Below are 15,252 nucleotides of genomic sequence, written 5' to 3' on the forward strand. Positions count from 1 at the left end.
TGTTCGAGTCGTTTAAAAAAGTATCAACAGTGACATACGTTTAGTAGACGTATGTGCTAAGGTTGAAACATAGATCGTTATTTCCTGTGGTCACGAGTTGGCCGTGTGGTAGAGTTCTGAACTTCGAAGATGGCAAAGTGGGTTTGGTTCTGTGCGTTACTACAAAATATTCCCCGTAATTTAAAATATGGGTGCGTTAAAAGTGTGCCAGTAAATCCCTTAGCGTGGAAGGTGGGCAGTAGAGTGCTACTGGCCGGCTTCAAAATTCAAGACTGCTGTAGATAGCGTTAGTAGCTTCCATAAATACAACATATTTCATGTAAGGTAATCATATCAGATTTTGGTTTCTGTAAATTAGTTTTTATAATAAATTTCATAACCAATGACAATATAACCACGAATGCAACCCTTTCGGCATTGTATTGTTAAATTAACCCATTACATACTTTTTGCGAAATCTGTTTGTCAAGTTATTATGAGGGGCCCGAATTCTTTACAGGAGGTGTCTGTGACTTCTTGGCGATAAATTTGAACAGTAAACGAACAGCACACAATCCACTTGTTTTAAAATAAAATAGTCAAAAAAAGTCAAACGTATTAAGAAAAATTCGTTACACTATTGGTTATCACAGTTTTATCCAGAACTTTAAATAACTGTATCCTTTTCGTCAAAGTCCATACAGGCGGGTTCAATTACTTTAGATCCTTTGACAAGACCAGTTATTCTCCTCGACTCTGTTGTAACACTACGAGGATGTGATACTCACTTTAAAATCACCACTATAAATATTAGTTACCACAGTTATATCCAAAGCTTTAAATAATTGTCTCCTTTTCGTCAAAGTCCACACTATGTTATTACATTACAAACTGTGAAACGCACTTTAGAAATCGCCACTATATGCTCTTTATGGCTAAATGCACAATCATGCAGTCTAACTTCACTTTCTGTATCTGCACGTGTTTATAACACACAACAGAAAAATCTAGAAATATCTAGCCCTTTAGTGACAACAATATTCACATAACGAGAAAAACTTGGAAGCTTCGAGTAAGATGACATCAACAATATTACAAAAAATAGTACAACAATCAAACTGCATATACAGTGTACGACTCTTACAGAGTTACGTAATGAAACTTGTTATAACTATCGCTTTTAAAATTTTAACTTTTAACACTTTTGTTAGGAAAGCTAAATAATGATTAAATCACTAAATAAACTAAATAATAATTTTAAACTAAACAGTTTTATATATATCCAACAATAAGCCCCTCTTCAAGAAAATATTTACAATATTTTTTACACTATATATACAGAGAATGTTTTCAGTTCATACAAAGTCTACTCATACAGTCTACACCAACATTTTCAGTCCCCATGATGACTTCAATGCACAACCTGTAGTTCTGAAGGTACAATGTCCACCTCAAGATCCTCGCACTGTCGATTTTGCACCTCTGGATTTATGCGAGTGGTTAATGGTCTGTCTGGATGATGAACTTCTCATAAAAGTAGTTCTGGAACTTTCGAATGGCAAATATGATGGCCAGACACTGTCATTCATTCACAGACTGGTTCTTCTCACTACTTAACTTTTTACTTACTTACATTACCAGAAACATTCCTTCTTTATGTTCTTGTAGGAGTACTGCTCCAATTCCAATGTCTGAAGCATTGGCTTGAAGGATAAATGGTTTGTTAAAGTCTGGCACTCTAAGGATTAGTGAACTTTTAAACATGTTCTTTAACTTCTGGAATGCCATCTGCTTTATTTTTTTGTTTTTACTTAACCTTGTAGGACAGGTCAGTCAATGTTGCAGTAACTTCACATTGGTTGGAGATGAACTTCCTGTAGTATCCTGCTAACCCCAGGACTGATCATCAGTACTGATGCATCTTGTATGTGGGTTAGCTTCTCCTCTTCCATGGCTGTCTGTCAGTTGCCCACCTTGTGTCCAACAAACTCCAGCACAGGAGAGCCAATGTAGCACTTAGAGGGTCTGATGGTCAGATCTGCTGCCCTTACTCATCTGAACAGTTCTCTAAGTTTCTTCAGGTGATCTTCCCATCTGGCTGTGTGTGTGTCAGAATGTCATTCACATAATGCTCGATGTTGGCGGTGTTGTGCAGCATCTTCTTCATCTTGTGGTTGTGATTGTTGCTCCTGAGTTGACTAACCCTAATGTCATACTCATAAACTGGTAATATCTGTCTCTTTAGATTGGTTTGTTGTTCGTGCAAAGCTACACTAGCCATCCCTAATTTAGCAGTGAAAGACTAGAGGAAAGGCAGCTAGTCATTACCACCCACTGCCAACTCTTGGGCCACTTTTACTAACAAATAATGGGATTGACCATTACTTTATAATGCCTCCATGGCTGAACAGGCGAGCATGTTTGGCGGGACAGGGATTCGAACCCGCGACCCTCAGATAGTGAGTCAAGCACCCTAACCACCTGGTTATGCCAGGCCTTCTCTTTAGATTCTGTCTCCATCAGGATCTGCCAATAACCTTTACTGATGTCGATCTTTGGAAAGAACTTAACTATATCTAGTATTTTCACGATAGCCATTATGAGGTTCAGCTTCCAGAAGTCCATGCAGAAGTGGTTTGATCCATCCCTCTTCTTCATGATTACCACTGATGAATAGTAGACTGAATTCGAAAGCTCGATGATTCCAGCTTCTATCATTGCCCCAACTTCCTGCTATCTGGTATCTGATAGGGCCTCACCTTGACTGGATCCTTGGACGTGGTCTCTAGTGGTCTAGTAGGTCTTCATCTTCTATGACAGTCACCATCTTCTTGTCCTGCATCTATGACAGCCACACTTACAACATCAATTTGTGCCTCAATAGCCATACCCGTTAAGTCTCCTTCCCTTTGAAAGTTCCTCTTCAACAGAATGGTGTGGTAGATCTTTGTCTTTCTATCCACTTTTACCTTATAATCCATTCTGTTGACCACTTCCTTTACTTCAAAGGGACCTTTCCACTGCATGGTGAGTTTGTTGTTATCTGTGGATAGCAGAACTAAGATCTTCTGTCCAACCTTGAAACGTCGATCCTCGGCCTTCTTATCATAGAAGTGCTTCTGACTGCCTTTGACGTGTTTAGCTTCCATGTAGAATTGCCATCATAGATCTGGTATGATACTCCTTTCTGGCCCTCTATTTTGTAAGTCTCTTTCCCTTTTGTCTTGTGCTCGACTTTCTCTCGAGCACTGTCTGAACGTATCTGCAGTGAAGGGCCTTTCTTCTGTGCTTTCTTTATTTCGTGTCGACCTACATTCGAGATGTCATTTTTCGAGACTTGAAGGGGCTTGATGTCTCGCTTGCTCTTCTTCCCTTGAGCTCTTGTGGTGACTTAAGATGTCTCACCAGTCTTCTTTCTGTCTAGTTCCTCCAAACTTCTACTACCTGGTATGTTTCCAATCACCAAATTGTAGATTGGTACCTTCAAACACATGGCTTCAAGGTTTCTCTCATAATATGGAGTGTCCACCTTTATTCTTGCTATGGAAAACTTTCTCACTGTCCCATCAATTAGCACTCATAGGCATACCTTGCCCATCATTTGATCATCAGATACTTGAATGATTCTCACAACTGCAGCCAAAATCTCGTAGGACTTTCACTTTCTTGCCCCTGAGATAGCCTTCACCCACTGGCATGTTGCGAGTTGTTGTCACCTCTCGATGTTTTTCACATGCTCCAATCACTACTGACACTGTTGCTCCATTTGCTAACTTAAACTGACCATCAGTTGTGTACTGATTTATCATGGAAATAGCACTTCCTCCTCCTTGTGGTGAATCTAAGGAGTTGTCTTGATTCTGCTTCTTCTGGCAGCAACATCCATGAAATGACAGTCACTCTTTTATTGTATTTTGCCAGCACCCTCTTTATGGGTGGTTCCCACTGCTTTATGTTGAGGTTTCTGCTGTTGCTTGTTGGTGATGGATTTGCATTCCTTTGCAACTTGCACTATTTTATAACAAATATACCATTTTTTCACCTTTTTATTTGTTGAGTTCTTGTCACCTTTGATGGTATCCTGTTTCTGGTCAGCCACCACTGGTTTAGACTTTAACTGGCTATTCTTGGACTTGTCAATTATACTCCCTCCATGGGCTTCCATTTACTGTTCTGCCAGTTTGGTCATCTCCTCCACGTCTTTCGGTGCTCTCTCTTTTAGGAACAGTGACATGTCAGTTGAGCACGTGATCAAGAACTGTTCACGTATTAGTAGATCTGCCAGTCTTTCAAAACTATTTTCACACTTGGACATGTCAGTCCACCTTGTAAAGTATCGCTGTAGACGTGCCACAAACTGAAATATAGTTTCTTCAATTTCAGGTTTGACTTTTCTGAATTTCCTTCAAAAACTTTATTCACTAAGTTCATAAAATTTAAACAAGACTGCTTTTAACTTGTTATAGTCCATGGCATCTTCTGATGTCATGCCTGCATACACTTGTTGGTCTTTTCCTGTGAGAAGTGGGCTGAGACAGACTGCCCAGTCGCATTTGTCCCAGTTCTGACTTTGGGGGAATCTTTCATATCTTGCTGTTTCTGTTTATTAAATTTGGCTGCTTGCATCAGCTGGTCTTGACCTCTTTGTCATTCTTGGGTCCTTCTTCTTTCTGTTGGGTTAGCTTGGCAATCTCAATTTTGCTCTTATTCTCTCTACTTGCAGTCTCTGCCCGCTCTCCCTCCTTCTTTGTCTCTTCTCCTCTCTTTTTGTTGCCATTCTTCTCTCTCTAATTCTTGTTGTTGTTTAACAAACTCTCGTAGTTCACCACCTTGAGCCCAAGACACTCGCCTCTTTCGATCCACTAATCAAAGTCAGTCGACATGGTTATATAGCGTGACTGTAATCTCCACACTATTTACACTACAGTTGTTTGTATATAGGCCTACTTCCACTGTTATTCATGTCTTCTTTCACCGCCATTTACCACTGTATAATCCTGGCTGGTTCGTCAAATATCAGGTTTTTATGGGGGCCGAATTCTTTGTAGCAGATGTCTGTGACTTGTTGGCGATAAATCTCAACAATAAACGAACAGAACATAATCCACTAGTTTTAAAATAATATATTCCAAACAGGTCAAACATATGTACAAAAATTCGTTATACTATTTGTTATAACAATTGCATCCATTATCTAATGTTTCAGTATTCCCAACATAAGACAGTCTTAACTGTATTCAAATATTTGTTGATGGTTTGATTACATAGCACAGAAGAATAGAAGGGAGCTTGTTTGCATACAGTTTAAATTCGTAAAAAAACTGAAAGGACAAAGGTGGAGAAGCTATATTAAATAATTTTGCATATACTTTAATAGGCATGTCATAACATGGGCTCATGGGTTTTTTAAACTGTGGTCGTAATATTTTATTATTAAAAAATTACCTACTTTCGAAAGTATTAACACCCTAAAACTGATCGTCTTATTATATCGAGTTTTCCGAAAATGAACTGGATTATTAATGTGATGATCGAAACGTTAATTATTCTTCCCTATACAGTCTAAAGGGATGAAAATCATATATTTTTAGTTTGCTTTTGAACAAAGCTTGTAGGTTTATTGAGATATGTGTTATTTTATGTACTTTTTATGATTTTCCGTTATTGTTTTTCAGATTGTGACTTCTTTAGGCCTAGTCATCTTCCATGCTTTGGATTACGGTTTATGTGAAGATGAGGACCGGAACCTAAGCCAATCACTAGAAATACTTATCGACCGAATGACATCGGCGGATCCTGACGATGCATCAGACGCTAGCGGCAGCTTTAGCGACGATGTCAGATCCCAAAATGCCGATGAAGGTATTGAGAAGGACTCCGGAGAAGATGATCCTTTGGAAATGGATGACGAAGGGGGTGGTAAAAAAAGGAATGGGTTAACATTACAGAGAGTCATTGAGGTGAGATTCATTGAACGTTAATCAATTAAACAATACTGTATATAACGAGGCATGCGCAAACAAATGTTTTTTAACTCACGTGCGACTAAATTATTATTATACACTTATAATTATATGATAATTGCAAACAGCTATTGATTACTAAGAATTCTACAATCATATAGATAATATTGTATAAATATAGTAAGAAATAAGCGACTTGTAAAACGTTTTGAACAAAAACACTTATCATGAGTTCATTTTATGATAAAGAAGTTTCAAACTCCTTTGTATACTCGTTAACAAAGTATAAATTACGCTCTAAAACTAGAGGGTTTCTAATAATGACTCGTGGGTAAGACACTGTTCGTACGAATATAGTTGATATTTTGTGATTTAGTGTGTCTTGCTTCGCGTTCGAAAGTGTAGTGTCGGTTTTGATAAGTGTAATATGGCAGTACTGAATATGGACATGCGTGTTTTGGGTGTTTTCTATGGAAATTTTAACTTCAAGAAATATCAAAATTTTAAAACGTATTTCGTGGTTTTGTGTCATTCATAACCTATTCTGAAATTAAGTTTTATAAGTGGACTTAATAGTCAGCATAATATTATGTTTCTACCCTAGGGAGTAACATTTGAGTCAAACTGACGTAAAAGTTTGATTTTATAATGATTATTGAGCTGTTCTTTGACAAGTTTAGGAACTGTTTACTACAGGAAAACCATGAAAATATGAATTGAACTTCATCTGTAATAAATGGTTTTATCACCATCCATTATGACGTATATAGATATGGTTCATATATGGAAGAAATATACATATTCATTTCTTCAGTAGTTACGTGAATTCATACAAGCAAGTGTTACGAGGGGATCAGTGTATGTTATTATCTGAAAATTCATTTACACCCATGAGATTAAATGTTTCCTTATGAATAGTTGTCGTATTTTACGAAGAGGTGGATTGTGGCCACAGTGTTGTTTCACCAACGCCCAGTTTTCTCTCCTTTACTTAAATCATTCAACCTCGGTGGGTGTATAGTTGGCGGAAATGGCGCCAGCCACTGTGACCACGCATATGTCCCCTGCATCATTATCCTTCTTCTGCCCTTTTAGGTATTCAACATTTGTAGTTACTAATTGGCAAGTGTCCCAGACCTTCAAACAGTTTCTCGTTTTTATCTATCTGCCTGTGGTCGTTGTAACAGTGACAGTTAACCTTATCTCAGCATTGTAAAACTGAAGGAGGAATAGCGCAAGAGAATCCTTCTTTGATCATGAAGGAGACAGTGGTTCTAGTAGCCTATTTTGATAGTCCAGTGAACATGTGTTTCACAACGTTGATGACTACAAATGAAAACAATGTAATATTTACACATTTTACAATATATATATATATATATATATATATATTTAAATCTAACTAAAATAAAATGTGCTTTAATAAACAATGAAAATTAGAAACTGTTTTCACCTTCACAAAAGGTAATGAATTACTTGAATTAAATCTTTGTCTTTCTCTTTTTTCGTTCGGATCGTGTTGTAGTAAAATGGTAAAGATCAATTGTGTGTTTAAAGGTATAGACTAAAACTTTGGGCTCAGTAAACTTGTAGTAAAATGTTATTTAGGATTCAAGGTACAGTGTTGTTGTTGTTGCAGATTTGTATATACTGTAACATATAAACATTAAAATTCACAATCTACAGTTGTTGTTTTTTGTTTTTTTTTTTCATAGTAATACGCTAGATAAAAATAACTATCCGATGTCGTTAATTGCTTTTCTTCTGGCTTTACATAATCAACTACCTTGTAATATTAAAGTTGTTAAGGTGGTTGATTAATTTTGCAGACTGTATTAAAAAACCGAAACGTTCCGCTACTTGTATACAAAAATTATTTCAAAACGAAGTGTTTACCTACTTTTATATTAATTTAACATGACCAAAAGGCTTTAATATCCTTATAGCCAGGTTTATGCTTCTTTGTGTGTGTTATATATATAATGTGTGTGTGTGTATAAAGGAGCTTCTATATGTTTTAAGATAGATATCTACTGTTGATAAAAAAAAAAAAGCAAAACAGTGTGGATAGTATGATTAAGCTATCTTTAGTTATTCAATAATTTATCTAAGACTACATTAATAGTCAAATCGGATGTGTGGACTAGATTGTAAGTTCATTTTCTGACTAACTAATGTGAACACCATTTGATCATAATATAATTCAAAATTATATTTATATAATTCTATAATAACATTGTAACTTCAGCTATATCTTGGTTCATCAATTTATAAGCCATATCATCACTTTTGAGTCTAAGATTTAGATATGATTAACCCTAATCAGCACACGCGGGGTCCACATGGACCCCAACGACTTTCTCGGTTGTATATCTTTTTACATAATCATTAAAAATTTATATCAACTCGTGTAATTGTCATATTGAAACCCTGGATCAATATGACACCATTGTTTTCGAAACAGGCAGATGGAGTACGTAGCTATAATCTAATATTTATCTGGGGTCCATGCTGACCCCATTCAATCACCGAACATCACTATACATGCAGTTCCCCCTATAGCATATGAAACAAACATCTAAACGTTTATTTCACATAGGCTATTGTAAAAGATAATTAATCAAAGTAGTACAGTATCATCTTGGCTGTCTGCTTATAACATCATTGTGGTAAGCATGTATGCTCATTTCATTCCTCAAGTGTTCTCTGTGATGACTACTTATAATGCCCTATTTTATAAAAACTTTGTTTCATAATTGTTGTACATTACAAGTTTTATTAGGGTTAGCATGCAATGTTAACAACTTAAAAATATATGTATTCTAAAGGAAATATATGGACAAATCAAGAAATTACAAAATTACATTGTTCCTCAGTATACAAATACGTAATATTAAATTATTTCTTACACAAACAGAGTATCAAAAAAAAATGCTGACGTTTTATTATATTCCTATATTCAAGTCATTATTTACCAATACATGATGAAATTACCACAATACTGCAAAATTCAACTCGAAGAAAACTAAAAGTGTATGTTATGGGTCACCTGGGGTCCGACCAGACCCAAACACAAATGTATCCTTATAGTAGGCTATGGATTGAACATCCAATAAGCAGGTTATCCAGTTGGGTTTTGAACTTCAATCCAGATCTTATTCTGATGGTAATTTTGTGCAGGGGTCCACTTGAACCCCAGGTGTTCCACAACATAACTTTTCAAAGGTTTGCTGATGAGGGTTAAGATCATATAATCTACGGATAAATCATTTTTGCATTATATGTATTATTTTTGGCATGTGTTTTTCGATATGAAACTATTTATACTTATATATATTTTTCCATGTTGGTTCAAAGTCTATAGAAGATCTAATGAGGGTAATTTATCCAAATTGGTCTAGTTCTTATTGCCAATGTATTTTGTTCATTATCCCTTTCACGTACAACGATGTTTACATCAACTACCGTAACGAATAGAATCGATCTTTTATCACTAGAAATATTGGTGATTTTTTTGAAAAAAATTAGAAAATCGTATAACTTTCCATTGTCTACAGCTTCTTGGTCTTCTTTAATCTACCGCAAATCAATCCAATGATCCTCTCATTCCAAATCTGGCACATTAACCACAAAGCCATGCATGGCACTATCAGGAACAGTAATCAGAATCTTTGTGAAAATAAAACTCTGTAAAACCTTGTTATTGTATTACGTTATTGAAGGTGAACATTTTCTAAGAGGCTTCTGATAAATCGCAATTTCATATTAGATTTTAAAGACATTGAAAATAGTAGGCGAAACTAAATAACAATTTAAAAAAACTGACAAAATTAAGTTAAACTATCTAACATAATTTATGTAATAATGTGAAAAAGGCTTATTGCATTCAAGAATGCTTTAGTAACAAAATATTTAAATAAATCATGTAATAATATTACGTTACCTTCTAGACCTTATGTGACTAGCAAATTTGAAATGAAAATATTTTTCTCTGCATATTTCGCGGATAATGCTTTTTTTTAATTGTATTTAATTATTTTTGGTTCCAATTCCAGTTATAATATTTACCTCGTATTTGTTATTACAGTTGGCGTAAGCTGTAGGTAATGTGGGTTTTCCCTTCAATGTGCAGTTCCAAGCAATATGAATGCTTTTGTTGCTTGTTTCTTCTTGTTTAGTTAGTGTATCATGGTTTCTGTAAATTCACAAGTATTTCCATGTCGGTTACTGTGTTAAACAAGCTCCCTTTTAAAAAGAGCTTACTTTCAAATTCAGCTATAGGAAGGAAACTGACAAACAAAACCAGTTTACTTATTTATTCACCCGTGTTTTATTTTGTGCCATTTCACGTAAATTTGGCAGCCGGAAACAGGTGTATGACAATATGCGAGACAACAATGGGAGGCGCTTTGCTTATTTTAACACGGAACAATGATTCAGTTCCCTTTCTGACCACGACGGCAGTTCCTGGAAGGTTGGGCGAGCGTTTCATCTGTCCCGTATTAATATTACCAGTAATGCAGCATGGTTATTTACTAACAGGCAGTCTTTCTTAAATTTATACCATAAATGTACTATACATTATTACCAGTTATGTGGACCGCGAGAAAATGTTTCAAGTCATGGAAGGTTAAAGTATATCTCAGACAGCACCTTGATTTCGGATAATAACATATATTGAGTTTGTACATGGCTTACATTTTTGGTGCAACAGAGTTGTCATCTTTGTGAGGAATGTGTTTGTTGGTATATGGTCTTAGACTATGTATATATGACATTGTATATGTATATATTTCTTTGTTTCACATGGCCAGGTGGTTAGGGAGCTCGACTCGCAATCTGCGGGTCGTGGGTTCGAATCCCCGTTCCACAAACATGCTCGTCCTTTCAGCTGTGGGGGCGTTATAATGTGACGGTCAATCCCACTATCCGTTGTTAAAAGAGTTGGTGGTGAGTGGTGGTGACTAGCTGCCTTCCCTCTAGTCTTACACTGCTAAATTAGGGACGGCTAGTGCAGATAGCCCTCATGTAGCTTTGCGCGAAATTCGAAACAGTTTTACTTCCCTGGATTCGTTTTTGTAAGATCACTGAAACTAATAACAAAAAATGCTTTCACAACAACAAGGGAATGTTAGTTCTGGTTTTCCGGTAAAATATTTTCGGGTTAATAATTTTCAGAATCGTATAAACGTTCTTGTTAATATGTTTTAACTATTAAAAAAAACTAATTCATTTTGCGTATAGATGGCTTCAAATGAGTACATGGCACATTTCTGTGTAGTTAATCGTAAAACCAACTATGTAATGGACTTCCTGTTAGTTATGCACACAAGGAAAGAGCTTTGCTACGCATTACAAATATGCTTTCTGATAACGTCAGGTAGTTAATATTCTGTCCACGTGCCAAGTTCTGTAACTCATAGTTAAATCAATATATTGAATTGGAGGAATGTAGTCGATTTTTTGGTTCATTGTAATATGTAATAATTGTTACGTTGGTATTTATAAGCCCACTTAATGTTGGGCATTTATTTTACATATAAGTATGTATGTATGTATGTATGCGCACACACACACACACACATATATATATATATACACACATCACCTGTTTCCGTAGAAACATGAGAAAAACAGATGTTATGAATATAACGTTTAACTGTATAGCTGTAGGTAATTTTCTTGTAGGTGTACGTAATGACGACTGTACTTCTAGTGTGGACTATAATAGTCAGCATACGTTTGTCTAGGATCGTAAAAGTTTGTCAAAATATGGGTCAGGTAGTTCCTTCTGGCCAGAGTAACAAATATTTCACGCATTGATAAATAAAATACATTGCAATATTATTTGCTAAATGAAATAATAAACCAAAATATTCCTCGCCAACACACCTAACAAACAGAAATTTTCTAACATTATTCTGTTGTATTTTGTGCATAGAATGTTTATGTATATCAAAATTACAGTCGGGTGTGACTCCTTATAAAAAACTTCTATATAAGTTGCGTTACGCGGTGTCGTGTAGAACTTGAACATTACAGTTACCTCTGTTGAAGCTGCTTTCTTAATCATTCTGTCTGCTGTCTCTTAGATGAAAATAAAAATCAAATTCTCATTTTCAGTGAACACGCAAAGCGATGATTCAACTCCTTTACAAGTTAAAAAACATACTAGTTTACATTTATTCAAGTAGCTGAATATCTACTGAATCTTTTGATAAAATCTCATGTGGCGCGAGTTTAAGCTCTGGAGCAACACAAAACCACATACTTTGTCTTCCATCTCGTTAATAGTTCAAAATTAAGTACTAGGGTAAATAGCCTTGGTAGCTTTGACATAAATACAAAATATAACATATTTTACATGTGAATACTATTGAAAATATATTGGACATTTTTGTGCTTTGAAACACTTGAACCCAGTTTTGTTTTATTAAGTTTGTATTTGTGTGAAGTATATAGATGTGTTAATAAATACTTGGAGAAATTAACTGAAAAAATAAGTCCACAAAAAATGTTCAGTGAATAAGTGCATGTCAGAAAAAGAAATTTTTTTATTCAACAATTTGAAATTATATGGTGAATATTTTCATTTCACGTGCCATTTGTTAGAAAGCTTATTCCTGGATGAATTTTAATAAATAATAAATTTTTTTTACATCGCTTGGAGCAGTGTAACATCTAACTTTTTTGGACCTTTACGCCCTTGCTAAGCAGTTCTATTTTTGTATGTAGCAAATAATTCAAGAAGTGTGAGCTTTATATTTTGTACGTCTTGTTCTCCAACAGTGTCTTCAGAAATATATCAAAAATCAGTAATTTTATAAATAAGAAAGTGTTTGAAAATTTTATAGGTTACTGATACATTTAATACATGATGCCTTATGGGTTTCAACAAAATGGAAGTAAATGATGGACTGTAATTTGTGTGCTAGTACCATTACTCCAGTATGTAAAATGTTGGATTAGAGTAATTCGTGTGCTAGTACCATTACTCCAGTATATAAAATGTTGGATTAGAGTAATTCGTGTGCTAGTACCATTACTCCAGTATATAAAATGTTGGATTAGAGTAATTTGTGTACTGATACCATTACTCCAGTATGTAAAATGTTGGATTAGAGTAATTTGTGTACTGGTATCATTACTCCAGTATGTAAAATGTTTGATTAGAGTTCATTTTTGTCTTTTGTATAACCGTCAGAAGTATATTCTTTTTTGATTTACTACTTAAAGAAAATCATTCGGTTTGAGGTTTTAGTTTGTTTTATGCTTAAAAAATTTAATTGCTATTTCGGAATGCACAAAATTCTCTTTTATACCTGTCATTTCAGATGTGTGCATCTCACCTTTTGTGTCCGTCCCAAGCCGATAGTCACTATAAAGCTGTGTGTCGAGCACTTGTTGCTGAAGCCTTGGAGCTTTCCAGTTTCCTCGAAAAAATATCCAAAGGAACAAAGGTGCCATTAGTTTTATCAATATTTTCTGGTGAACGAATTTAGTACTCGGAAGATGAAAGTTGGTTTATCATACTTACAACCATTAAGTGTATATTCATGTCTACTCAGTCCACCTTTGTACTTAGCCAATGGCAAGGTGACATTTTGTGTCCAAATTTCTCACAAATTAGTGGATGTTTATGCATCATGTTTTCTTTGTTTAAAATCATTGATTTTAAGACAACTCGAAAAATATATCGCGTAATTATTTAACTCGATATTAAATGATCATTGTGAAATCAAATAGAAGTATGTATAAATCGTTGAATCTTTTTGGTATTTTAGGTACGTATAATTGGGCAAGCCAGTGTAGCGCCATCTATTGAAATTAAGATAAACAAATTTTGAAACAAAGAACTATTTCTTCCCAATGTGTATTTAATGTTTTATTATATCAAAATTACATTTTGAGGTTAGCTTTATTTTATGTTTTCAGCTCTAAACTTTCGATAGAATGAATATGTTTCAATCGGATACTTATTCGTCAGATGTGTGTTAAATGTTAATGCAGATTTTACAATCACTTATCATGATCTGTGGTTTTTACTCAGATTCTTCGAGAATCAGTCAGGGAAGACGTTAGTGAAGTACGCACGCTGGACATGTTGAAATGTCAAGATTGGGTGAGTTTTTAAAGAACATATTTATGTCAAAATTGAATTGCTTTTATATTAAACCCTATTTTAAAGATTCGGGTCAGTAGCAAACATTTCGGACATCTATTTATAATTTCATCGTTGTTAGCTAGTAATACACTCATATTAATCAAAAATCGTCAAAACGATAAATCGACACCAGAAGACAGATATAGAAAAAATATCGACATTTGTACGTTTTTATTTTTTGAAACAAAGAAAGTAAGTGTTAGTGAATCTTACTGTAGACTATCCACTAGCGACACCAACACAAAAAATCACAAGCTACGGAACCTGTAGACTTTGGAATAGTTTTTTTAGAAATCTATATTGATGCAGTTTTTATTACTTTAACACCAATTGATAAAGCTCATTTTACTTTGTATTCCAAAAATACTCTTGTTGATATAGCTTTGACTTTGTAAATAGAAGTGTTGTAGAAAAAAACAAAAACAATTTGCGACATATCGTAAAAATGTTAAGTTATAATTATAGCCGTGTCGAACTTCATTGTTGTTACCTGATGATGCGTTGTGTTGTGAAGAATTCTCTTTGTCAAAGTTATAATTGTTGGTAGTTCAATAGATTAAAAAAATCTTATCTTTAGCCATGCTTCAGACAAAATGTTTTAAAGTTTATGCAAACTAAATATTAACGTAACTCTGGCTAAAAATAATAACAAATCCACTTAGAATTTACTCGTTTGTTTACTTATAACCACGCTCTTATATTTTTGATAATTACACTGATCGTTCTTTGTAGCAACTTGCTTATGGAATTACAAACAACTTTTACTGAGGTTCCAAGTACATCTCAGCAGCACATACGGACTTTATTTTTAAAATATAACACAAGCTTGATAGACTGTAAAAGGTTTGTAATATATGAACAATATGGGGCTGTGAAAGGTTTTGTAATATATGAATAATATGGGGGACTGTAAAAGGTTTGTAATATTTGAACAATGTGGGACTGTAAAAGGTTTGTAACATATGAACAATGTGGGACTGTAAAAGGTTTGTAATATATGAACAATATGGGGCTGTGAAAGGTTTGTAATATATGAATAATATGGGGCTGTAAAAGGTTTGTAATATATGAACAATGTGGGACTGTAAAAGGTTTGTAATATATGAATAATGTGGGACTGTAAAGGTTTGTAATATATGAATAATA

General features: G+C 34.6%; 1 protein-coding gene across 1 annotated transcript in view; it reads left to right on the forward strand.

Annotated features, from left to right (window-relative positions):
• The window catches only part of LOC106478128 (protein spire homolog 1-like), a 114,311-nt gene that overhangs the window by 70,676 nt on the left and 28,383 nt on the right, over positions 1-15,252 (forward strand). Inside the window, exons 3-5 of the mRNA XM_022381662.1 lie at positions 5,655-5,939; positions 13,277-13,402; positions 13,993-14,064. Of these exons, the coding sequence (XP_022237370.1) occupies positions 5,655-5,939; positions 13,277-13,402; positions 13,993-14,064 (483 nt within the window). The remainder of the gene's footprint in view (positions 1-5,654; positions 5,940-13,276; positions 13,403-13,992; positions 14,065-15,252) is intronic.

Source organism: Limulus polyphemus, unplaced genomic scaffold (genome assembly GCF_000517525.1).
Source record: "Limulus polyphemus unplaced genomic scaffold, Limulus_polyphemus-2.1.2 Scaffold182, whole genome shotgun sequence".
Taxonomy (NCBI): Eukaryota; Metazoa; Arthropoda; class Merostomata; order Xiphosura; family Limulidae; genus Limulus; species Limulus polyphemus.